The following is a 26,680-nucleotide window of genomic DNA, read 5'->3' as shown; positions in this document are numbered from 1 at the left end:
TGATTTTAACACTGGTGTTAAACAGTGGAAGTTGAGGGCTGAGCAACAAAATACCCATTATGTAAGTGGTTAAATAGATTTGCCTGTACAGTTAAAGCTGTTATATTATTCTTTGCTTCATTTATGTACCAGAAGCCCATTAAAGGGTTCACTGTCCTTCCAGAACAGATGCTGTGTTTCTTTTCAAGGGGTGAAGTTCAGTCAACTGGAATTTTGGACATGTTACATTAGGAAGTATTGATGCACAAATACTTTCAACATCAGAAGCACCTGACATCCAAAGATCTCTCAGTGCTCAACAAATGTCAGTGAGGTGTTTCAAACCTGTGAAGTATTAGACTGCATTTACCCATGCTTGCAAAGGGAAGTGGTGGTGATGGGACAGGTAAGCTGCTATTTCTGGGGAATTGGGGCAATCAGGGTTTGCACTGCTGAACTCCCAGGGGTTCTGCCTGTGGAGTGGCTGGCTGAGACTTCTGCTAAACTGTTAGTAACCTCCTTCTCCCACCCTGTTGTGTTTTCTCTATCTGCCACATCCTGTCCACCACCCAGATTGTATGTTTTCTGCAACTGGAATTGTCTTCTATGTTACTTGCCTTTACAGAGCCTATTACAATGGGACCCTGATCCTTAACTGTGGTTTCCAGGAGCTACAATATAAATAGCAACAGCTGCTTTAAAGTGAGGTTGAGAGTCTACAGAAATCCTGGTTGGAAAAGCTGCCTGTCCCTTCGTGATCAATACTTTTGGGCCCTCTGTAGACCACCCACAACAGAGCAGTGGTTCTGGGACCCTTTGAGAGACTTTCTTGTGCCTTAGATATTTGTGGGGACTGGCCAATATAAAGCAGAATTGAATCAAGCCCCTCATCTACATTTTACAGGTTGGAGAATAAACAGACAGAGGTTAACAGTTGTTTGAGGTAACAATACATCTGAGACAGAGCTGGGGACAGAACCCAGACCCTGTGCTTTAGTCCCAAGACCAGCCTTCCTTTCTTAACGAAAATTAAAATTGCAAAATACTTGCTTTGAAATAATACCTTTTACATTAAATATTAGAATCCAATAAACAAACAAACAAGACAAAGGCTTGAAAGAGAGCTTTTTGGTAGAACACAGTATTTAATCCATTAATATTTAAGTTCATAAGAATACATAAAATGCAACATGTCTTCTTGTTTCTAGAGAGCAGCTACCCAACTGTAGTCCATTCTTCTTATCTTTCGTAGTAGTTTTTCCTGAGATTTAGACAGTTTAGTTTGGGTAATTTCACCCAAAAACTCTGTAGGATTTATATCTTGTTCCATCTCCGTAAGCTCTAAATCCTCATCTGATTCATCCTCTGCTTTTTCACTGTCCATTTCAACTTCATCAACCACTTCTTTGGCACTTTAAAGTAGGGGGACAGAGGAAAAGAGACTATCAGCATATTCTACCACAGGAAGGAATGAGAATATAGTTTTGATACTAAATCATGATATGGAGTTAAATTGTCTGTGCAGGTGAATTTTATATACATTATATAACTTATTTATGTAGCACTGCAAGACCACTAGGTACTTTACTTACAAGGAAAAGATGTGTCCCAAAGAATTTACAATTTAAAACTGATTACTCTCAGCATATGTAGCACATATATACACAAACACACTACAAATATCTATAATAAGGCCTAATATTTGGGTCTGATCCAATGCCCTTTGAAGTAGATAGAAAAATTCCCATTGGCATTAATGGGCACTAGAACAATCCCTTAAACTGAACAGCTCAACAGCATGTATCACACACCTTTGCCCCTCTCACCCACTCATCCATTTCTCCTGCATTATAACAATCCAAACCCTTGAACACTTTCAAATACCTGCCATTTTATTTGAAATGAAACATATTTTTGACAATTTTATTTCTCCATATTATGTTAGTATAAGGAACTGGATAGAATATATTCAGTCCTGCATCAGTAATAGATATAATCTCATGATTTTACAGGACCAGAAATGCATGTTTTATACCACTGAAAGAGTGGGTTTTCCACCCTCCCTACAGGCCACGATGTCATCTTTAAGGCCTGGAGAATGCAGAGATATCAGAGCTTGAAGTGCTGACATTTCTAAGTATAGAAAAAGCATGAAGTTAACTTTTTAGAGAAACTTAAAAGTTATTGCTTATAGTGTCCTCTCTCCTGCTCACACTCCCCCAGTCTTGTGCAGAAGACCAAATTATATTAAGGTAGAATGGGTTTCAAAAAAAAAAGTTCCAATAAAAAAGGTTTAAGATAGTTACATACAGAATACGTGCTGCTGCATGTTGTCTGAAAGTGTAATTGGAACTTGACTGAGATGACCTGTATAACTCGCTGCTTGCGAGTAACATGGGTGTCCTACACCCATCGCTGAATTAAGAAATCTCTACTGCACCCCCTATATATGTGTGTGTACACACACACACACACACACACACACACACACACACTTTATACATAAGCAAGTTATATACTATTGACAGGCATATGTGGATATTGACATCAAAATAAAGTGCATAAATATTTGCATGTATATGTATTTATACAGTTTTTACATATTGAATGTCACTGTCTTTTTAGAGCCCAATCCTACAAATTCTTATGCTCATGTGTAACTTTACTTATTTGGCTAGACCCAGTAATTACAGTAGGATTTCAGGTGAGTAATGTTACTCTGTTAATGTTAGACTGTATGTGCAGAAATTCTAACCAGGACTACTGACAAACCCTCCTAATGTAGATACAGCTTATACCAGCTAAAAAAGTGCTGTTGCCTGTATAGCTTAAGCTGGTTTAGTGAGCGAAACAAATTCTACTGGCAAAAGCACTTTTATTCTGATATAACTGCATCTACATGACAGTTTTTGCTGGTACAGAAATGTTGCAACAAAACAAAACAGAAAACACGACCCCCCTCGTACCAGCAAAGATTTCTAGTGTCTGGTGTATGTCTTTGCAAGTGTTTGTGAAATGCCTAATGCATAGGGTACCCAATCCTAGTTTGAGCTGGTAGGTACTACCGCAATATGAATAATAATTTAAAAACAAAAACAAACCATGTTTCTCTGGAGATCTAATTCATTGTTTGGTACACATTTATGTATGAAAGGTTTTCAAGAATAGGGTGTCTAATGGTTAATCTTAGCATGCTAAGTATTTCATTAGCTTCAGTGTACTTAGAATACTAATAAATCTACTACAAAATTACTATCTTAGGCCACCAATATGTATGGATAATTTTTTTTTAAATTGAACACATTTATTTCACAAAGGAGTAATCTTCATAAATGAAGACACCTCAGACATACTGAACTGTTGCATATTACTGCTAAACCAGTTAATCCTGTTAACTTGCTATGCAATGCTATCAATAAATTAAATCCTAATTAAAAAACCCTAGAAACTCCTGTGGGGGGCCTCTCTCCCCCTATTTTAACTATTTAAATTTTGCCTTTATGATCTCCTTTACAGATAGAGTATTCACTTCCTGAGACAATGACACCCTAATTATAATCATTCTTATGAACTATGATAAAGAATGGAATGAATTTAAAAAAAAAATAGGAAAAGTGCCACAACACTTAGTAAGATCTAGTTGATATTTTCCAACTGACATATGAAACTTATTTAAGCCACCTTGACTGTTTTTACCTTTTATTCTCCTTGGATATCAGCACTGAATTAATAAAAATGGAACACAGGAAAGAAGCAGATGGCAACACATGTGCAGGAGTGTGTAGGAGCTGAGGAGGCAAGAAAACAGAGGTTTTATTGAAGTTCCATTTCTCATGCTTTTATATATACGTTTATTACACACTCTCTCTCTCTCTCACCTCTTTGATTGCAGGTGAATCTTGGGCTAAGTGACTCTGGACAACTGCTGTGCCAAGGTCTGCATTCTCCTTTGATTGTTGTTGATGCCTGTGCTTTCCCAATAGCAAATAAAAGGGGGTCATAGGGAGACTCTCCTCTCCTGCCAACTAAAAAGAGAAATAGGTAGTTTAAAAGGGGAAAGAGGCCTTCCTTTCTGAGAAGAAAAGGACAATATTTCAGTGCCAAGAATCTGAATTCTCTCATACTAATGCCAACAGCTAACAAAATGCTAGTGTTCAGCAATAAGTGTTTAGAATTTTCCAACACACAGTTCAGATACTGTCTAATTCACTTGGATATTGTGAATATTCTTTAAATTTTACATTTTAATACTCCACATTAAACTTTAATTCAGTTATAATCAGAAAAGTGACTTTGTAACAACAACAAAAAAAGCACCTTTTTACTCAAAAGATCTGATTTCTGTGCACATTCTGAGTAAGATCTGATTACTTCAATTACTCAAGGGCATATTATCCCCTCTGACTGTATGCAGGGTGGATAAAAACTGATAAGGTCCAAACTTAGATTATACATCTGTTAAGGTCATTTAAATCCAATACAGAAATATTAAGCAGTACATTTGCTGCCAAATATTAAAGAAAGTCAAACCACTGGACTGGTTTGTCACTGATTATGCACCTGGAACCAGAATCTGTTGTAGTGCTAACCCAGTTTTTGACAACAGTAGCTTCTGCAGGTGCAGGAAGAATATTTTCTTTATTTCAGTTTATTCCCCTAGTTCAGTCCAATGACTTGTTCATTCAAAGTTAAGAAACTAACTGGGAGTTGAAATGGTAGGAATACTTGTTTTCCTCTTCTAATCTATGGAGAACATCTAGGTGTGAGAGGATGAGATCTATTAGTTCTAAAATCTTGACGGACACGATGACCAAAAAATCAGCTCAATTCACTAACTACAGATATTACCCTTGTTTAATAAATCAAGTTTTAAATATGAAAAATATTTTGCTCAATTTTATGATAAGAAAAAAGTTTAGTATCCAGTACATTTCAGGTAGTTTTATTTAAAAAAATATAAAATTCTGTTTTGGCAGATTTTTAATTGAATTTGAATTTCCACCCAAGTACAGCTTGGCGCAACTCAAGTTAAAAAAAAAAATCAATCTAGTAAATAAGAAATGAATCATTCACCATTTTTTATTAATAAGGTATACAATTGCTTAAATCAGTGTGTATAGATTTAATGTATTTTCCTGGTTAGCAAAAAGAAGCACAAAATATAGTGTAAAGGCTACATTTAATTGCAATTCAACATGTTTTAATGGTTACCAACCCATGAGAAATCAACTTTCCTTTTGGAAAATAACTAAAAAGTACAAATGCAAGCCATAATTAAAATCAATTATTTAAATCAATGTTTGCTGCTTGCTGATTTTTCTTCCACTTCCGATTTTTCTTTCACTATCTGCGTGAAGAGGGGACTGGCATCCAATGGCTTTTGGGCCCTGCAGACAAAATCATAGAACTGGAAGGGACCTTGAGATCTCATCTAGTCCAGTCCCCTGCACTCAAGGCAGGACTAAGTATTATCTAGACCATCCCTGACAGGTATTTGTTCAAGCTGCTCTTAAAAATCCCCAGTGATGGAGATTCCACAACCTCCCTAGACAATTTATTTCAGTGCTTAACCACTCTGACAGGAAGTTTTACCAAATGTCCAATCTAAACCACCCTTGCTGCAATTTAAGCCCATTGCTTCTTGTACTATCCTCAGAGATTAACAACAATTTTTCTCCCTCCTCCTTGTAACAATCTTTAATGTACTTGAAAACTATTATGTCCCCTCTCAGTCTTTTCTCTAGACTAAACAAACCCAATTTTTTCAATCTTCCCTCAGAGGTCATGTTTTCTAGACCTTTAATCACTTTTTGTTGCTCTTCTCTGGACTTTCTCCAATTTGTCCACATCTTTCCTGAAATGTGACGCCCAGAACTGGACACAATACTCCAGTTGAGGCGTAAGCAGCATAGAGTAGAACAGAAGAATTCCATCTCATGTCTTGCTTACAATACTCTTGCTAATATATCCCAGAATGATGTTTGCTTTTTTTGAAACAGTGTTACACCGTTGGCTCATATTTAGCTTGTGGTCTACTATGACCCCCAGATCCCTTTCCACAGTACTCCTTCCTAGGCAGTCATTTCCCATTTTGTATGTGTGCCACTGATTGTTCCTTCCTAAGTGGAGTACTTTGCATTTGTCCTTATTGAATTACATCCTATTTGCTTCAGACCATTTCTCCAGTTTGTCCAGACCATTTTGAATTTTAATCCTAACCTCCAAAGCACTTGCAATCCCTCCCAGCTTGGTATTGTCCATAAACTTTATAAAAGTGTACTCTCTATGCCATTATCTAAATCACTGATGAAGATATTGAACAGAACCGATCCACGTGGGACCCCACTCGTTATGCCCTTCCAGCATGAATGTGAACCACAGATAACTACACTCTGGGAACAATTTTCCAATCAGTTATGCACCCACCTTATAGTAGCTCCATCTAGATTGCATTTCCCGAATTGGTTTATGAGAAGGTCATGCGAAACAGTATCAAAAGCCTTACTAAAGTCAAGATATACCACATCTACTGCTTCTCCCCTATCCACAAGGCTCGTTACCCTGTCAAAGAAAGCTATCAGGTTGGTTTGACACGACTTGTTCTTGACAAATCCATGCTGACTGTTATTTGTCACCTTATTATCTTCTAGGTGTTTGCAAATTGATTGCTTAATTATTTGCTCCATTAACTTTCCGAGTACAGAAGTTAAGCTGACTGGTCTGCAATTCCCCAGGTTGTCCTTATTTCCCCTTTTTATAGATGGGCACTATATTTGTCCTTTTCCAGTCTTCTGGAATGTCTCCCATCTTCCATGACTTTTCAAAGATAATAATCTGCTAATGGCTCAGATGTGTCACTTCTGTGACTTCTTTCTCCTTTAGCCCAAGCTCATGAATCGAGGATCACAGGGAGAAAGGGGGTTAGCTGTGGAGCTAACATTGTAACACACCCACATTTCCTCTGCAATTTGGAGCCCATCCTCAAGGGAGGAGTAGGTCTGGGGGCATGGGCTGAGTGGAGCCACTTGCATGGCTCCTGTAAAAGCCAGGTTAACAAGGAACCTGAGAGAGGCAGTTGAGGAAGAGGGGCCACACAAATCCAGTGGAAACCCCCAAAATCTAAATCACATCTTCCCTTCCCCTATATGGGAGCAGAGGTACAGCTCCAAGGAACTACAAAAGCCATTTAGATTCTATACTGGTTCATGCATCAATTAACTTCTAACAATGTATCCTTTAATACACATGTTGATGCATGGAGCTAGAAAGAACCCATCTTGACTTTCAGATTCCAGATGTATACACAGGGCTAGAAATTAGAATTACCTCCCCAACACTTTGTCAACGGAGCAACCTGGATCTGGACTCAGAAACCCTATGGCAGCGGTTTTACAGTCACTTCTCCGACTAGTATCACTACCACTGAACTAAAGAGTACAGCTGAATACAGAATAAATGATGAATAGTTACTATTTTCTCAAATAACAGATGAATATAGTTTTAAGAAGTCTATTTTAAGTCTTACTGATTTGTTTTAGATTGGGACTGTGAATACTAGCTATCTGAACTTTGATATGCATTGCTTAATTGGGATTGATCAAATCAATCAAGTGGTACTGTTTTTGTTCTGATTCAATGAGTATGGAAGCACTCCTAGCAGTGTGAAAGAAGTTACAGCAACCTAAGCGTTGTCCACACTGGTGCTTTGTCGGCAGGAGATGCTCTCTGATGCAGCTATGCCAATGTAACGCTTCTAGTATAGACCTGCCCCTAGTATGAATGCTTTCAGTATATGAATTTTAAATTCACTCAATACTTGCTCATATAATTTTGAAATCCACTTAAAACTAATGTTCATGAAGATAAATCAAATTTCCACTTTCCATGAAACTCAAACAAAGGGCCATTAACAATATGACTACAGTAGAGCCTCACAGTTACGAACACCTCGGAAATGGAGGCTGTTCGTAACTGAACAAAATGTTATGATTGTTCTTTCAAAAATTTACAACTGAATATTTATATATTAAATACAGCTTTGAAGAAAAATGCTGTTTTTAAACCATCTTAATTTAAATGAAAAGCACAAAAACAGTTTCCTTCCCTTGTCAAATTTGTTAAAACTTTCCTTTTTTTGTTGGTTGTTTATGTTTAACACAGTACTGTACTTGCTTCCCCCCACCCCCTTCCAGTCTCTGCAGCTGCCTGATTGCATACTTCTGGTTCCAAATGAAGCATGACTGACCACTTAGTTCCTAACTCTCGTGTTCATATCTTTGAGGTTCTACTGTATGTGTAATTTATAAAACATGAATTGACTTCTGCACAAAGTCAATTTTTTGCATTTTCCCAGCTCTACATTAAAAAGCGTTTTCAGAAGTTACAGAATGCAGCATCTCCATTATTAAGTACACAAGAAAATAGTTAACACAAAAAAACTAAAGATTTTAAACAGCTGCAGTGCCATGCCAATTGAGAAGTAATAGCATTTTAAAATACCAAGATACCTCTTTTAAGATATGTGCTTTTTAGTACAGATGTAACACTTTTTTGCCAGGAGAAAGGACAGCCATTTGTTACTTCAGCTTTTAATAAGTCTTTATAAAAAGGAGCAATACTGCTAAAAAATAAGAAAAAAATCAAATTAAACATGATTGCACCTTTAGATTGGCACCTCTCGTTCCATGTAAGGTCATCTGAACACTTATGATAGAAGAGAATTTAGATCCGACAAATAAGTTTCCAACTGAATGAATTTTGAACTCCTTTGCATACCTCGACTATCAGAACAACTGTAAAAATACCTGTTTGCTTGATGGTGTAAGCCTTTCTTCTGTGGACTTTGTGCTAAATGTCAGTAGATCCTAGAACATGCAGAATGATGCAGTCAGATTATGGAGTGGAATAACACTCCAATGTATTATTTACAAAATAGTTTTATGGTCTGAAAATTTGTCATTTGAGTGAAATAAAAGCAGATATACATTCCCCACTGCATATTTCATAAAGAAACCACAACAAAGCAATGAAGGGGAAAAGTCAGAGACCAAGAGGTGGTGGGGGTGGGGGGTGGAAAGGGGAAGAGTGGGAAGGAAACACAAAGCTCTGGGGGCAATTAGTAGGTTTTGGATTTAATAATTTAAACGATTTAAAAAAAATATTTGCATAAAGAGCAATAAATAGTTCACAAGGTAGCCTGATAAGTGTTAGGCAATAATGGCAATTTTCTTTATAGACCCCCAGATTATGTAGTATTGCTCTTTCATCTGGTTGAGGCAATGGAATCAAAAGCAATCAAGGAAGAAGTTGGACTGTTTTGGAAACTGAAAACCAATGACCACCTTATACCTTATGCTGGTTAAAAGCAACAACAAAAATCATAAATGGAAGCCCATTACACTGACTACAGAGGCCTCGATTTTTATTGCTTGATCAGCAGTTAGCATGAAAGTTTTAAAGCGACAGTTCTCTTATTCCCCCTTCCTTACCTGTCACTTCTTACCTGTGTTCCAGTCAGGAAGTAAAGTTGAGATCTGCTTAACCACTGGTGTTTTTCTGAGCCAATTGATTCAGGCACATCTCTTGGAATGAAGACAGCCCACTGGATTCTCTCTCTACAGACATTTCTCTGGATACAGAATGGCCTTGGCTCATTTGGTTTAAATACAAACACTGGCAAAACAAATTTTTTTATTTTTAACAAACAAAAGCATTTTCTTTGCAACCTTCTTGGGCTAGACAAGGCCCCACATGCCATAGCCAAAGATGGCTGGATGGGACTCCCCTTAGCTTCAGTGTGCAGTTATCCTTAATTGGATGGATAAGGTGTTACTGAATGATAGGAGGCATCCATCCCCAAGAATGTACATTCTACCTTCATGGTATTCCCAGCCAGAGAGCAAAAACAGAAACTAAACCACTCTGCAAAGCAAAAGAACTAAAACATTAGACATTATACACAGTGAAACAAATGCGCCATCCCCCCTAAATTTAGGTAGTGGAAAGGACTAAGAATTAGGGATGTAAATAAATACAGTTAAAAAAATTAACCGTTAAAAAGATTTACAAATATTTCGTTTAAACGGTTAACCAATTAAAGGGCCGGCAAACTGGCCGGCCCAGGGATTAACGGTTTAGGCAAGTTAACCGGTAAGACTAATGCTTACTGTTTAACATTTTACATCCCTACTAAGAACACCCCATGCAGAAAGAGTGACTGACCCATATTTGCATTGCCAAAGGAGCAGCCAACTGTGTTCAGGGAAGGATGGGTGGCAGGGGAGCCCTACTTAACTGCTGGTATCAGACGTAGCCCAGTTTCCTATACAGACAAAATTTAAGGAACTACAGTCTATTTTGTGACTTAAAAAAACAAAAAAACCACCACCCAACCAACCAAAAAAACCCAGGTCTTCAACAATAAAAATACAATCTTCTAGAAGTTATGTTTTCAGTGTTGCAGCTTTCACCACCTTTTGCTAGCGAAGGAAACCTTTGTACTTACGGTCTGAACCTTCCAAGAGCTGTGAGACTGCAGCAATGTTTTCTGAAAGAGGGTCAGGTTGCAGCACCATGACGTTGAGCTGGGCACACCATTCCACTAAAAAATAAACCACAAGACATGAAAGGAAGCTAGATGTTTTACTAAATAAGATGGCAAATATGGAAAACACACCTATTGCTATACCTCTGCCTTAATATTCACAGGGGAGTCAAAAGAGATATTTATATCAATCCTGCTATACGAGTATAAGAGAAAAAGGGTTGGATTATCTAGTCAGTTGGAGTTTGCTGTGCACACACTCTGCACCTGAGGGTTTAAAAAAAAAAGGCTCTGATTTGCATAATCTAATCTAGTCATACTTGTACTGGATAGAAGGAAGCATACAATATTGTTCGGAATCCTGCTATCCCAAACCCGTTGATTACTCTTCTCCAAACTACTACTCAGTACAACCTGATTTAGTTTGTCGGCTCTAAAAATGGATGGAAAATAACCCTTGCATATTGACAGGATATTTCTCTAGTCAGTAGAAAGCTGTTAACCCCATTCTCATATGTTGTATGAATGTACACAAAATTGCAGGTTTTAAGCTTTTTAAAATTATTGATTTAAAATGTTCAGTTGTGGGAAATTATCAGAGTAAGACAATTATCTGGTGACAGCAGACATCAAGATTCAAAAAGTTAGCTTTATAACTGTTGTCAAAATCACATGGCAAAGTATACAAAGTAACTATCCTTAAAACAAAACTAATAAATTCTCAAGCAGAATTTTTCTTATTTTGCCTATCTACATTTCTATTATTATTGATGAGAACTTTGTCGGTTTGCATGTACGATGAAATCAATGTTTACTGACATTTACAAATATAAATTAATCATTCCAAGCCTAATCATATTCCAGCTCAAAAAATTTCCTCAATAGTCAAAATATAAGTGTAAACATTTCAGCCAAGGTTGCTGCAGGCTTTACAATGTGGTAGTGTCAGTTAGTAAAGCAAATAGGGATTACAGCAGGGGTGGCCAACCTGAGCCTCAGAAGGAGCCAGAATTTACCAATGTATGTCGCCAAAGAGCCACAGTAATACATCAGCAGCCCTGCATCAGCTCCCCCCGCCCGCCCCCCATCCCCTCCCCGCTCCCAGCACCTCCCACCCACTGGCAGCCCTGCTGATCAGCATCCTCCCCTCCCCAATCCGCTGTTTTGTGGCGTGCAGGAGGCTCTGCGGGGTGGAGTGGGGGCAGGGCCAGGGGCTGAGCAGTGAGCACCCCCCCGCCCCCAGCACATTGGAAAGTTGGCGCCTGTATCTCCAGCCCCGGAGTCGGTGCCTATACAAGGAGCAGCATATTATCTTCTGAAGAGCCACATGTGGCTCTGGAGCCACAGGTTAGCCACCCCTGGACTACAGTGTAACATCAAACTGAAGTATGTAAAGTACCTCTATTATGCTTCCATAGGCTGTTAAGTGGCAGGTCAGTTTAGAATCAAAGCTTAAAGCATTTGGGTCACACTGAAAAAGTAAGTGCTAACTATTAGTACTGCCCTGGCAGGTAACATTCACTGATTTAACAAAAATCGATCTTACATGCACAACTGAGCAGGTTCCAGCAACAAAGAAAGCCATTATCGGTGGTGCCAAGAAGGTATTTGGAACAACTTAGTCTTCCAAAACACAGGTTCCTAGGTGAATAAAAGCCGAAATAAAGTTAATAAACCTTAGATCTTCTGTTTATCTTTGTAAATTACCATTACAATCACAAGCACACGTTCAAGTTAAATCTTAAATCCTTTTAAATTGAGCCAAATTCTACTCAGTTAACTACTGTAACTGCAAAATTTAGTCCTCTAGATCCTTCTCTAGTGGCTCAATAAGATATATAAGCAAACCTTTTGAAAGCGCTATAATCTTAAAAAAATCTCAGCAAAAAGCAGCTGTGTCTATGGACACTTACAGCACTCTTTAAAACACCCTACTTTCAAAGAGATGCCAATACAAGCCTGATTCCACACTGGTCACAATAAACTGTTAATCATGGGTGTTGAAGTCACAGTGTAGTAAAAAAATCATATATTTAAAGCATTCCTACCTGTGTTACTAAACAGTACTACAGATTTTCTCTCTCCTTTTCAGTTTTACTAGTCTAATTTACTTTTCACCATTAATACAGTTTCCTTATTTTATCTCCTCAGATTGGAGAGCAAAATTAGGCTGGTCTGTTTCTAATTAATTTTAATATCTGGTTCTCTTGCACTAGTACAATTAAGTAGCATCCTGATTTCTAGTACTTCAAGAGAAAATGTGTCTTTAAAAAGCCTGTGTGTAATGACATTTCTAATATTAATATCAGAAAGTAACCAAGTTTGTGTGTTTCAAAAGGGTTAGTTATTCTAGGTCTAGCCTAAATGATAATTCCCCTTTAAATACATACAATTAAGGCCATCCAAATATTTAACCCGTCTGCAGAAAATTTACCATTGTACCACTATGTAGACCATAAAGGTTCTACCACAGCTAACAAGAAAAAAATTCTCTGGGTCAACAGATTACAGATTTATCATTAACCTAAAAGCTGGTCAATTTTTTAAAAAAAATGGAGTTTAACATAGCTGTGGTCAATACACCTGTCCCTGAATTTTTCTGCCAGCTTCTGTCCTTTTACAGTCACAAATTGCTCAATTTCTTTCCCCTATTGTGAGACACCCATAGGAAACGGACTATTCAGAGGAAATAGTGAAATTGACCAACTACACAAAATGCTGACAAATTCACAGAACAACAGTTATAGTCCTAAAGTGTTCAATGAACACCAACAGGTCAAAAATATTGAGTTTTGCATTTTTAAGTTGACAGTGTCCTTTTAAGATGGCCATAACTCAGTATTTGTTTTCAGTCATTTGTTGCAAATAGTTACACCTCAGCAGCTAGGTACTCGATAGCAGTACTGTGTCACCATTCTCAGGAGCACCACCTCCGAAAGGCAGTACTTCCAAGAAAAAATTTCACAGTATTAGCCAATCTTCTCAGAAATATAAATTCTCATGTGACAGGAGGATAATGGATAAAGGGGTCAAAGCTCTGAGAATAATGATTGGTCATACCCATTACTATGCCAAGGTAGCAAAAACTATTTTCTCAAGTTACAAGCACTTTTCCAACCCGATCTGCTTGGTAAAAAACAAAAACAACTTCCACAAATACTGCACTCTCAAAGACAGTATTATAATGAGAAGGGAGAATAAAGTGTGTATCTTAAAAGTTTATTCAATGGAGTGAATGCTTCAAGTCAATCTCTGGCATTTTTAAGACAGATTCAGACAAAGAAAATTTCCTGCAATTTTTTCAACCTGGCATCTTTATAGCTAGATCAACCCAGGAACTATATTGAAGGAATGGTAAAGCAGAAATGTATATTCACACAAGTCTGGAAACTCAAAAAAGTGAGATTGTCCTAGTCTCCATTTCAACTCCTCTCATCCCCAGCAATGATCTGTGGTTTTCTTCTGCATCATCCTGATCAAGAACTTGTGTGTCTAGACATCAGGATGCCTTTTGTTGAGATCAAACAATATTGGACAATGGGACAACTTCCTCAGCAAATATTTTACAATATGGGTTAACCAGGATCCAGAATGACAAAAGTTTCACACTAATAATAAAATCTCAGTTTACTTGTTTAATTTGGTATTAGTGATTTTTTAATTAAGCTGTTCTTTCATAATGCACATGCTTAAAGTAGGAAAGTGATTGGGCTAGTGTGGAAAAGGGGGAGGGTGATCAGCTTTAACCCCCTGATCCTCAGCTCCGCCCTGCAGAACAATGGAAATAAAGGAGAGAGAAAAAAAAAATCAGTAGTAACTGTCCTGAATAATGTGAAGTAGGAATGGGTATATATAAAAGTGGAAGAAGGGAGTCTCACAAGAGAGATGGAGGGGTAGATGAAATAGCAAAGGGAGCTGGGTGGACTGATCTTCATTTAGGCAAAGTTATTGAACAAGCCCAACTTTTAGCAAAACAGCTTTAAATAAATATTGTAACAAATATTTTAGTACCTACAACTCTAAAAGCTCATAATCAGAGTAGATTTATACAAATGTTAAATATTTCATTTCTGTATGAATACATACCAGTGCTCTTTGAATGCTATAGATGAAATTACCTTTTTAAGTAGTCTTAACTTGAAAGTAAAAACCCAAATGATAAACAATGTTACATACTGTATTTTTCCAGGTGGATGACAGAAAGTGCATATAAGATCCCAGGTATCTGAGTTCCACACAGTGACTGTTTCTTCAAAGCTAACAGCAAGCAAAGAGCCATCTTCCGAGAAGCAGCAGTTAGTAGCTGGATAGTTGTGATAGCTGCCCACAAAATCACAGCTCCATCCCATACTTTGTTCTGTTAGATTGAACCATTAATACATTTGTTTATTACTTCTTTCTATATTAAGACTTCTAAATGAAACTGAGTAGCACTTCTGTTAAGATACTATTCAGATTCTCTAAGCAAAACTATTTATATTTGAAAAAGTTGTACATTTTCGTAGGGTTTTTTTTTTTTAAAAATAAATCTGCCCCATGTCAGCATAGAAAATGCCTAGCAAGTGTTGCATTCTTTAGGTTCTGCACTTGAACCACTAATTTGACATATCATGGAATTTGCACACTGCAATGTTTTTGTTCAATATGCAAACTACATTAAATGTAACTTTAAAAAAAGAGGTTGCTAGAAAGATCTAATTTTAATTCCTGTCACTATACTGAAAGCAGGTCAATTTTATCAATGAAAACGTACAACCTTAAAAAGTATTGGACATTTCAGGCCAAAGACACTTGGGGTTATTTCTAAAAATATAAGTGTCCTTTCCTATACTTGATTTTCACTGAACCAGATTAACACACAGGTAAATTTTAAGCTTCATGCACAACATAGTAATCTGTCAGCAAATTTCCTTGTTAACTGTCAACTTCTTCTGGATCTCTTTCCCGTCACTATCCATTACCATAAAAACAAACAGGAACTTTCTCCTTCTCCAAGCTGACTTATTCAATGATAAACAGTTAACTAGTTTGGAATTTCCCCAGTTGGTTCCATAGTAACAGTATATTCTCTCAATTGATTTTGAAATAAACGGCTAGTGTGGTAAAATACAGAAAGCAGATTAAAAAAAAAAATCTACCCAACATTTTGAATTATACTATGCTTACAAAGAAAAAGATATTACATGTTCTTATTTTTCTTTTTCTTTTACATTGTTTCTCTAGAAGGCAAAAGTACCAAGATACAAAGGGGCAAGATAAAAAAAATCGGTTTTACTAAAAATGAAAATAAGCCAGTGGGATGTTCTACACATACAATAAATAAATCACTGCATTTTTTTTTTTTTGATCTACTGTTGCGGGGCAGCTCTTTCCTCTTCAGTTCCCAGGTATAGAAGATCAAATACACAATGCAAATACACAAAGACAGAGCAGCTCTATACTCCCATACATGCCATGACACTGAACTCCATACAGCCTTTGAGTGTATGTAGGATGCAAAAGCAAGAGGGACTTGTTCAGTGGATTCAAAACACTTTCATGGTGGGTGCAGGAAGAAGCATTAAACCGCATCCACCTCTCCACTTCATACTCAGTTAGTACTGGCTGCAGCCTGGCTGTGCAGTTAGTTAGGAATCGAGACAAGTCAGGGCAGTGGGAACCCATTCCCTCCAACACAGTTTTTAAGAGCAAAGAGTGTTTACTCATGGAACTGGGATTTAGTTTAGGATTAAGGCTATTTAACCCTAGAAAACACTAAGAAAACAAAAAGAAAAGGAGTACTTGTGGCACCTTAAAGACTAACAAATTTATTAGAGCATAAGCTTTCGTGAGCTACAGCTCACTTCATCGGATGCATTTGGTGGAAAAAACAGAGGGGAGATTTATATACACACACACAGAGAACATGAAACAATGGGGGTTTATCATACACACTGTAAGGAGAGTGATCACTTAAGATAAGCCATCACCCACAGCAGGGGGGGAAAGGAGGAAAACCTTCCATGGTGACAAGCAGGTAGGCTAATTCCAGCAGTTAACAAGAATATCAGAGGAACAGTGGGGGGTGGGGTGGGGGGGAGAAATACCATGGGGAAATAGTTTTACTTTGTGTAATGACTCATCCATTCCCAGTCTCTATTCAAGCCTAAGTTAATTGTATCCAGTTTGCAAATTAATTCCAATTCAGCAGTCTCTCGTTGGAGTCTGTTTTTGAAGCTTTTTTGTTGAAGTATAGCCACTCTTAGGTCTGTGATCGAGTGACCAGAGAGATTGAAGTGTTCTCCAACTGGTTTTTGAATGTTATAATTCTTGACGTCTGATTTGTGTCCATTCATTCTTTTACGTAGAGACTGTCCAGTTTGGCCAATGTACATGGCAGAGGGGCATTGCTGGCACATGATGGCATATATCACATTGGTAGATGCGCAGGTGAACGAGCCTCTGATAGTGTGGCTGATGTGATTAGGCCCTATGATGGTATCCCCTGAATAGATATGTGGACAGAGTTGGCAACGGGCTTTGTTGCAAGGATAGGTTCCTGGGTTAGTGGTTCTGTTGTGTGGTTGCTGGTGAGTATTTGCTTCAGATTGGGGGGCTGTCTGTAAGCAAGGACTGGTCTATCTCCCAAGATCTGAGAGAGTGATGGCTTGTCCTTCAGGATAGGTTGTAGATCCTTGATGATGCGTTGGAGAGGTTTTAGTTGGGGGCTGAAGGTGATGGCTAGTGGCGTTCTGTTGTTTTCTTTGTTGGGCCTGTCCTGTAGTAGGTGACTTCTGGGTACTCTTCTGGCTCTGTCAATCTGTTTCTTCACCTCAGCAGGTGGGTATTGTAGTTGTAGGAATGCATGATAGAGATCTTGTAGGTGTTTGTCTCTGTCTGAGGGGTTGGAGCAAATGCGGTTATATCGTAGCGCTTGGCTGTAGACAATGGATCGAGTGGTATGATCTGGATGAAAGCTAGAGGCATGTAGGTAGGAATAGCGGTCAGTAGGTTTCCGATATAGGGTGGTGTTTATGTGACCATCGCTTATTAGCACCGTAGTGTCCAGGAAGTGGATCTCTTGTGTGGACTGGTCCAGGCTGAGGTTGATGGTGGGATGGAAATTGTTGAAATCATGGTGGAATTCCTCAAGAGCTTCTTTTCCATGGGTCCAGATGATGAAGATGTCATCAATGTAGCGCAAGTAGAGTAGGGGCATTAGGGAACGAGAGCTGAGGAAGCGTTGTTCTAAGTCAGCCATAAAAATGTTGGCATACTGTGGGGCCATGCGGGTACCCATCGCAGTGCCGCTGATTTGAAGGTATACATTGTCACCAAATGTGAAATAGTTATGGGTCAGGACAAAGTCACAAAGTTCTGCCACCAGGTTAGCCGTGACAGTATCGGGGATACTGTTCCTGACGGCTTGTAGTCCATCTTTGTGTGGAATGTTGGTGTAGAGGGCTTCTACATCCATAGTGGCTAGGATGGTGTTTTTAGGAAGATCACCAATGGACTGTAGTTTCCTCAGGAAATCGGTGGTGTCTCGAAGATAGCTGGGAGTGCTGGTAACGAAGGGCCTGAGGAGGGAGTCTACATAGCCAGACAATCCCGCTGTCAGGGTGCCAATGCCTGAGATAATGGGGCGTCCAGGATTTCCAGGTTTATGGATCTTGGGTAGCAGATAGAATACCCCAGGTCGGGGCTCCAGGGGTGTGTCTGTGCGGATTTCTTCTTGTGCTTTTTCAGGGAGTTTCTTGAGCAAATGCTGTAGTTTCTTTTGGTAACTCTCAGTGGGATCAGAGGGTAATGGCTTGTAGAAAGTGGTGTTGGAGAGCTGCCTAGTAGCCTCTTGTTCATACTCCGACCTATTCATGATGACGACAGCACCTCCTTTGTCAGCCTTTTTGATTATGATGTCAGAGTTGTTTCTGAGGCTGTGGATGGCACTGTGTTCTGCATGGCTGAGGTTATGGGGTAAGCGATGCTGCTTTTCCACAATTTCAGCTCGTGCACGTCGGCGGAAGCAGTCTATGTAGAAATCCAGGCTGCTGTTTCGACCTTCAGGAGGAGTCCACCCAGAATCCTTCTTTTTGTAGTGTTCGCAGGAAGGTCTCTGTGGGTTAATATGTTGGTCAGAGGTGTGTTGGAAATATTCCTTGAGTCTGAGACGTCGAAAATAGGATTCTAGGTCACCACAGAACTGTATCATGTTCGTGGGGGTGGAGGGGCAAAAGGAGAGGCCCCGAGATAGGACAGATTCTTCCGCTGGGCTAAGAGTATAGTTGGATAGATTAACAATATTGCTGGGTGGGTTACGGGAACCATTGTTGTGGCCCCTTGTGGCATATAGTAGTTTAGATAGCTTAGTGTCCTTTTTCTTTTGTAGAGAAGCAAAGTGTGTTTTGTAAATGGCTTGTCTAGTTTTTGTAAAGTCCAGCCACGAGGAAGTTTGTGTGGAAGGTTGGTTCTTTATGAGAGTATCCAGTTTTGAGAGCTCATTCTTAATCTTTCCCTGTTTGCAGTAGAGGATGTTGATCAGGTGGTTCCGCAGTTTCTTTGAGAGTGTGTGGCACAAGCTGTCAGCAACTCCGTTGCCAACTCTGTCCACATATCTATTCAGGGGATACCATCATAGGGCCTAATCACATCAGCCACACTATCAGAGGCTCGTTCACCTGCGCATCTACCAATGTGATATATGCCATCATGTGCCAGCAATGCCCCTCTGCCATGTACATTGGCCAAACTGGACAGTCTCTACGTAAAAGAATGAATGGACACAAATCAGACGTCAAGAATTATAACATTCAAAAACCAGTTGGAGAACACTTCAATCTCTCTGGTCACTCGATCACAGACCTAAGAGTGGCTATACTTCAACAAAAAAGCTTCAAAAACAGACTCCAACGAGAGACTGCTGAATTGGAATTAATTTGCAAACTGGATACAATTAACTTAGGCTTGAATAGAGACTGGGAATGGATGAGTCATTACACAAAGTAAAACTATTTCCCCATGGTATTTCTCCCCCCCACCCCACCCCCCACTGTTCCTCTGATATTCTTGTTAACTGCTGGAATTAGCCTACCTGCTTGTCACCATGGAAGGTTTTCCTCCTTTCCCCCCCTGCTGTGGGTGATGGCTTATCTTAAGTGATCACTCTCCTTACAGTGTGTATGATAAACCCATTGTTTCATGTTCTCTGTGTGTGTGTGTATATAAATCGCTCCTCTGTTTTTTCCACCAAATGCATCCGATGAAGTGAGCTGTAGCTCACGAAAGCTTATGCTCTAATAAATTTGTTAGTCTCTAAGGTGCCACAAGTACTCCTTTTCTTTTTGCGAATACAGACTAACACGGCTGCTACTCTGAAACCTAAGAAAACAAAGTATGTTTGTACTTAGATATGAGTGCAAGTTGCCAAAATGTCCTTTAATAGTTCACAACATAAGTAAGTTCATCAACATGTGTAACAAGGGTTCAGTACATAAATATAGCTATGCAAGTGCCAGCAATAAGAATATGAATCTTTGTTTATATTCACCTTGGCATATTTAGGCATTGTACAAAAGCTAAATACAATGGCTCAGAGAAATTCACTATGGCAAACAGAAAACTAGCAAAGGAAAAAAGGTAACCTATGTAGTCTAACGGTATCAGAAAAAAATTCTATTTATCTATGACAATTAAAACAAAATGAACATAAACAAACTGCGAGCGGATCACTGAAAGGCTGCTGTCAAAAACCATATCTGAGAACCTATGAAGACTGACACATCAATGTCAGGAAAGTTAGTCAAAATGAAGCATGCCAGGAAGTGCATTAATGGGGAGCCCCTCATATCTGTGGGTTGGAAGGGTTATGGCACGTTACATACCCTTGTGAAGTCCTTAGCTTTTATTACTTTGTGTTACAATGAGTCTCAACATGATTTTTGGTGGCTGAAGGGTCTTCAATTATTTCTCATCTATACAATTTCTCAATGGTAAATGGGACAAAATACAACATGGTTTTACAAAAGGTAGATCGTGCCAAACCAACCTAATCTCCTTTTTTGAAAAGGTAACAGATTTTTTAGATAAAGGAAATGCAGTGGATCTAATTTACCTAGATTTCAGTAAGGCATTTGATACCGTGCCACATGGAGAATTATTAGTTAAATTGGAGAAGATGGGGATCAATATGAACATCAAAAGGTGGATAAGGAATTGGTTAAAGGGTCCTACTGAAAGGCGAACTATCAGGTTGGAGGGAGGTTACCAGTGGAGTTCCTCAGGGATCGGTTTTGGGACCAATCTTTTTATTACTGACCTTGGCACAAAAAGTGGGAGTGTGCTAATAAAGTTTGCAGACGATACAAAGCTGGGAGGTATTGCCAATTCGGAGAAGGATCGGGATATTATACAGGAGGATCTGGATGACCTTGTAAACTGGAGTAATAGTAATAGGATGAAATTTAATAGTGAGAAGTGTAAGGTTATGCATTTAGGGATTAATAACAAGAATTTTAGTTATAAATTGGGGATGCATCAATTAGAAGTAACGGAACAGGAGAAGGACCTTGGAATATTGGTTGATCATAGGATGACTATGAGCTGCCAATGTGATATGGCTGTGAAAAAAGCTAATGCGGTTTTGGGATGCATCAGGAGAGGCATTTCCAGTAGGGATAAGGAGGTTTTAGTACCATTATACAAGGCACTGGTGAGACCTCACCTAGAATACTGTGTGCAGTTCTGGTCTTCCATGTTTAAAAAGGATGAATTCAAGCTGGAGCAGGTACAGAGAAGGGCTACTAGGATGATCCGAGGAATGGAAAACTTGTCTTATGAAAGGAGACTTAAGGAGCTGGCTTGTTTAGCCTAACTAAAAGAAGGTTGAGGGGAGATACGATTGCTCTCTATAAATATATCAGAGGGATAAATACAGGAGAGGGAGAGGAATTATTTCAGCTCAGCACCAATGTGGACACAAGAACAAATGGGTATAAACTGGCCTCCAGGAAGTTTAGACTTGAAATCAGACAAAGGTTTTTAACCATCAGAGGAGTGAAGTTTTGGAGTAGCCTTCCAAGGGAAACAGTGGGGGCAAAAGATCTATCTGGTTTTAAGATTCTTGGTAAGTTTATGGAGGAGATGGTATGATGGGATAATGGGATTTTGGTAAGTAATTGATCTTTAAATATTCAGGGTAAATAGGCCAAATCCCCTGAGATGGGATATTAGATGGATGGGATCTGAGTTACCCAGGAAAGAATTTTCTGTAGTATCTGGCTGGTGAATCTTGCCCATATGCTCAGGGTTTAGCTGATTGCCATATTTGGGGTCGGGAAGGAATTTTCCTCCAGGGCAGATTGGAGAGGCCCTGGAGGTTTTTCACCTTCCTCTGTAGCATGGGGCACAGTTGACTTGAGGGAGGCTTCTCTGCTCCTTGAAGTCTTTAAACCATGATTTAGGGACTTCAATAGCTCAGACCTGGGTGAGATTTTTCATAGGAGTGGGTGGGTGAGATTCTGTGGCCTGCGCTGTGCAGGAGGTCAGACTAGATGATCAGAATGGTCCCTTCTGACCTTAGTATCTATGAATCTATGAATTCACAGAATTATGTTCTGTCTGCATTTTAGGATGCAGTTTAATATCTGCATGCAAGAGTGGATTAGAATTTAACTACAAGATACTGTACTAGGACAGTATTTTCCATTATGTGGCAACAGATCAAGTCAATTAAACAAGGATACCACCTTTCTAAGTATTGCTCTCATGAGCAAACCTCTGAATAAGAGGACTTTGCCCAAAGAAAAAACAAAACAAAACCTCCTTTCCAACAACAAAGTAAAGGTTGGGCTGTAGTCATTCTCATGAGCAGTGGATGGAGGTCACTGTTCCCTTCTGTGTAGGGAAGTGGTTCTCAACCTTTTCATACTACTGTACCCCTTTCAGGAGTCTGATTTGTCTTGTGGACCTGTAAGTTTCACCTCACTTAAAAACTACTTGCTTACAAAATCACACATAAAAGTACAAAAAACTGTCACAGCGCACTATTACTGAAAAATTCCTCTCATTTTGTCTATATGAAATTTTAGTTTGTACTGACTTGGCTAGTGCTTTTTATGTAGCCTGTTGTAAAATTAGGCAAATAACTAGATGAGCTGATGTACCCCCTGGAAGACCTCTGCATACCCCTGGTTGAGAACAACTAGTATAGGGTTTAGGCTAGTGGGATCTATGCATTCATGTCCCTACCACACCTCCAACCTGCCTACATTCCTAACTATAGGAAATGATGCAAAAGGGTGATGGAACTCTATACTAGGGTGCACAGAAGAGAATGCAGTACTTCTGTTTTGTTTCTGATCCTGTGCACTTGCATATAGATGGAGAAGAGTGGAGTCACAATTTTCACATCTTCAACAGGTGGCAAATAAAGAGCAAATTACATATTGGCCATACTCACTCTCCGAGTCAGAGTCATCTACCAACACCCAGACTTTAAATTGACCATCCTTGGCAGCTGTTACCAAGGTAGGAGTTCCATCTTCCAATTCATCTGTGTCACGGAAACACAGAGCTGTTACATGATCCTCATGTGGCATATTTATTCTGGTGTTCAGAGTAAAGCTATAGGGAAGAAAAACCTAAATTCACTGTTTTATGTCATTTTGAATTTGCAACAGGTTTGTGTTCTGTTTCTTTTTTGGGGGCGGGGGGAAGGAAGGGAGGGAGGGGAGGAGGATGGTGGTTTGGAAAAGGGAGAAGAAGTGGTTTGAAGACAATTCTGTTACCAACCAATACATAATCTTACATTTAGTTTATCGGGTCTGTTCTCCCACATTTCCCCCCACAAAATTATGATGCAATTCGGAGAACAGAATTCTGATTTATTTAGATTTCTAAGACATACCTACTAGAAGTGCTCCTTATAAGCTCTGGGCATCCCTTCTAATAGCTAGCAGTTGATCAACATGGAAAATTACATAGAAACATTTAAATTTCACTTTTAAACTCCAATCCCATAACTATCGTGACAAACAACTTTGTGTAACATCTATCCAGTCCCCTCCTAAATAAGCAAGAAAAAAAAAGTGAACTTTATGTGTGTCCAGAAGATTAACAAATCCAGACCCTGGAAGACCAGGTGAGTATTAGCATTGGAGTGCTGTTTCAAGGTTTTACATATTCATCTATACAGTAAATCTGGCCAGATGGTATAGTAGATTAGAGTGACAAAACAGATTCAAGGAGGTGGTATTAACATGTAAAGAAACCTGACTGCTACTGGAGTATAAAAACTTGTTTAAACTGTTAATTTCAAGAACTACAATTCAAGGAAGCGTGACTGATAATTCATACATGAGAGTGCTATTTAAAATGTAGATACTAAAGTCATTTGCACAATATTTAACAAAAAGTCAAATATTTTGTGGTTTACCCAGGGGCTGACTATAAACTATAAACAAAGTACCTTTGTGTTTGCTCATCATAGTTCCACAGTTTCATCTGTAATTCAAGTTCAGTTTCCTTTTCTTCTCGCTGTTCCACTGTTGCTAACCAGCTGCCTCGAGCACTAAATGCAGCCTTCACCAAGTCAACCTGGTTTAGACCTATCTGATGGATGTATTCCTGCTGCACGATATCGAGCTGGAGAGTCAAAAGAGCAAAACTAATTTTAAAAGGTCAAGAGAGAGTTTGGAGAAGTCCATCATGGAAAAAAACCACCATGGAAGGAAAGATGTTCTGGAAATTATCAGGACTGTTGAAAATTAAATGAAATACTGAACAGTGGAACTGATTGCCAATACATGGGCCTTAACACATGAGAAATGTCTGCAAAGGCCATGTAGATTCCGCAATACAGAAGATGTGGCAACACACCAAAATACATTCACTTCCAAGTTGTTCATGACCATAAGAATTGTGATTAGTATTCCAAGGCATAACTTTAAGGAATCAATTCAAATCCTACTACGTTTATATATTACAATAATTTGAACTTGTGTAATATCCTTGCCACATTACAGCTCTGCAAGTCACGGCACAGATAAACGACTTTCCTAAGGTCACAGAGGAAGTATGTTGCAAAGATGAGACTAGAACACAGCTCTACTGATTCCAATCTTATGCTATAACCATTGAACTACTCTCTTGAACTACTCGCTCTTACCTACATATTTCAAGTGTAATTCTGTCACATAGATGTATAACTTACAGCATCAGTCTATCAACTTACATTGTACAACTGTTTGTCAGTTTGGAGACAATAGAACTGCAGATGACCAGGTTTTCCATTCAGAACCAAAGCTTTAGTTCTAGGATCAACCACCAAACCAGTCTTGACATCACTGCCTGCAGTTAAGAGCAACAGCAAATGATCCAAGTTAGAAAGTGATGTCTTTAGCCATCTAAGCAGAAGAAAAGTTGTTTTACTGCACATACCTTTAACTAATCCTTGAATTACAGCAGAAACTCTCAGGTTGCTATGTATGATTGTTATTTCTGAATGTACAAATACATATAAATTAGCAAGGCAAGGCAAAGGCTTCTGTGATGTAAAAAAGCAACAGTTAGCTATATTCTACAACTGGAAAAATCAGGATATGCACCCACCCAAAATTAATCTTTAAGAAGTCATTCTACTACTTAATGAACTAGAAATGAAACATATATATGTGCACTAAACATTAAATTGAAAATCACATGGAAAGTCAGCAGCACAAGAATGTTTGAAAAATAAAGTACCAGCTTATCAGAATCTTTGGGACCAACTGCTATGATGGAAAAACTAAGTTATAAGCTTCCACAATTTGTAAACAAATTCCAATGGTTGCTAGCATAGGAAATAAAAGATCAAACATCTACTCTTTCAGATGAGATTTGAACTTGTGTACAATACCGAACAGTGAATCATAAGTTCATATATTGTAATAAATCTATGGCTCATGAATTCCTTATGGAATGAATACTATTACAATAGGTTTGGGCTTACTGTTTTCTGTGTGAGAGGTACAATACAAAGTTCCATCCGGTGAGGCTGAGATGTATTCAATAGTAGATCCTAAACGGGGCAGGAATTCCTTCTTACAATCTGATCCATCACGCCACTGAACCAGTACAGACTCAACCCCACCACTCAGCAGGCTGGTGCCTTAAATGCAATAAAAAAAAAAAAAAAAAACATTAGGTAGAGAACTATTCCAAACTGACATCTATATATTTCTACTGCGCTAGTCACTATGGTATCTAGACACCAATTCTATATTTAAATTCTTTAAATTATGTCCCAAGCAAAAAATTATACATCACTGCTACACAGACTGGTCAAATGGTTCAAATCTCTTAAAATGCCCATCTGATCTCTCAGACTCAATAAGACAAACACTGCTACTGCAAGCATCAAAATGTCACTTAATAAATACTATCTTGGGAACAGCTGATTTCATTCATTTCTTGGGGCAGTCAACTATTTTTTGTGTTATACCACCATAGAAACTCTCCATTTAATATTAAATACTGCAAAATGCTTCCTGCTTGGGGGAAAAGGCTTTGAAGCAAGACCAATACTCTGGGGATGAGTCATGTTCCCACTAAAGTTAACAAGAGTTTTTCCACTAAATTCAAAGGAAGCGTGGGCCCAGATAAGATTTCTTTGGCTTGTTTTTTTAAATTTGGATTTGACTCCAACACGAACTTAGGTTTCCCCATCTCCTCACAAGATGACTGTTGCATAATAAAAGGTGACGGTTGGTTCAGGATTTACACTGCCAAAGAAGGAAAATCTTTGAAGTCATGTCTGCCAGCCAAAATAGTGGCATGAAACATGCTTACACATCTGATTCCCTTGCTTTTTTGTAACAAGTATACAGCTGTGCACACAAAATAGCCACAACTGCTTCCATCTTTCCATTACTCCACCCAAAAAATCCTCAAAAAACCTTTCCTGGAGACATAAACCCATTCCTAGAATTTAAATATTTGTTCATAGGTGGATGACTCCAAACTTCAGCAGTTTCTTTCTTCTTCCTGCACTTTAAGACATTTGCACTCACCCTCTACAGAGAAAGCTAGATCCATGACTACATCGTGGTGCCAGTGCAGTGTGGAGAAAGTGTATTCTCTTTTGTGGTTAAAATTTCTCCTGTTAGGAAAAAAACATTTAATTTAGTAGCAGAATAGATGTTG

General features: G+C 38.7%; 1 protein-coding gene across 4 annotated transcripts in view; it reads right to left on the bottom strand.

The window, feature by feature from the left end:
* Positions 1–1,111: 1,111 nt before the first annotated feature.
* WDR75 (WD repeat domain 75) overlaps positions 1,112–26,680 on the bottom strand; it is a 41,877-nt gene continuing 16,308 nt past the window's right edge. For 2 of the 4 annotated variants that reach the window (XM_038421712.2, XM_038421713.2), the window contains exons 8-21: positions 26,548–26,636; positions 25,488–25,646; positions 24,938–24,997; positions 24,732–24,847; positions 23,967–24,142; positions 22,959–23,122; positions 14,699–14,879; positions 12,069–12,163; positions 10,484–10,579; positions 9,482–9,651; positions 8,784–8,843; positions 3,858–4,004; positions 3,676–3,767; positions 1,112–1,391 (exon numbers count right to left, since the gene is read on the bottom strand). In XM_038421712.2, coding sequence (XP_038277640.1) covers positions 1,184–1,391; positions 3,676–3,767; positions 3,858–4,004; positions 8,784–8,843; positions 9,482–9,651; positions 10,484–10,579; positions 12,069–12,163; positions 14,699–14,879; positions 22,959–23,122; positions 23,967–24,142; positions 24,732–24,847; positions 24,938–24,997; positions 25,488–25,646; positions 26,548–26,636 — 1,813 coding nt within the window. In that variant the 3' untranslated portion in view covers positions 1,112–1,183. Of the gene's footprint in view, positions 1,392–3,675; positions 3,768–3,857; positions 4,005–4,539; positions 4,736–8,783; positions 8,844–9,481; positions 9,652–10,272; positions 10,301–10,483; positions 10,580–12,068; positions 12,164–14,698; positions 14,880–22,958; positions 23,123–23,966; positions 24,143–24,731; positions 24,848–24,937; positions 24,998–25,487; positions 25,647–26,547; positions 26,637–26,680 lie in introns of those variants that run through there. The other 2 variants (XR_006278043.1, XM_043505463.1) reach the window with 2 other exon arrangements.

The sequence above is a fragment of the Dermochelys coriacea genome, chromosome 11, assembly GCF_009764565.3.
Source record: "Dermochelys coriacea isolate rDerCor1 chromosome 11, rDerCor1.pri.v4, whole genome shotgun sequence".
Classification (NCBI taxonomy): Eukaryota; Metazoa; Chordata; order Testudines; family Dermochelyidae; genus Dermochelys; species Dermochelys coriacea.
The sequence above is the reverse complement of the archived record's forward strand: the minus strand, read 5'-3'. Positions and strand labels throughout refer to the sequence as shown.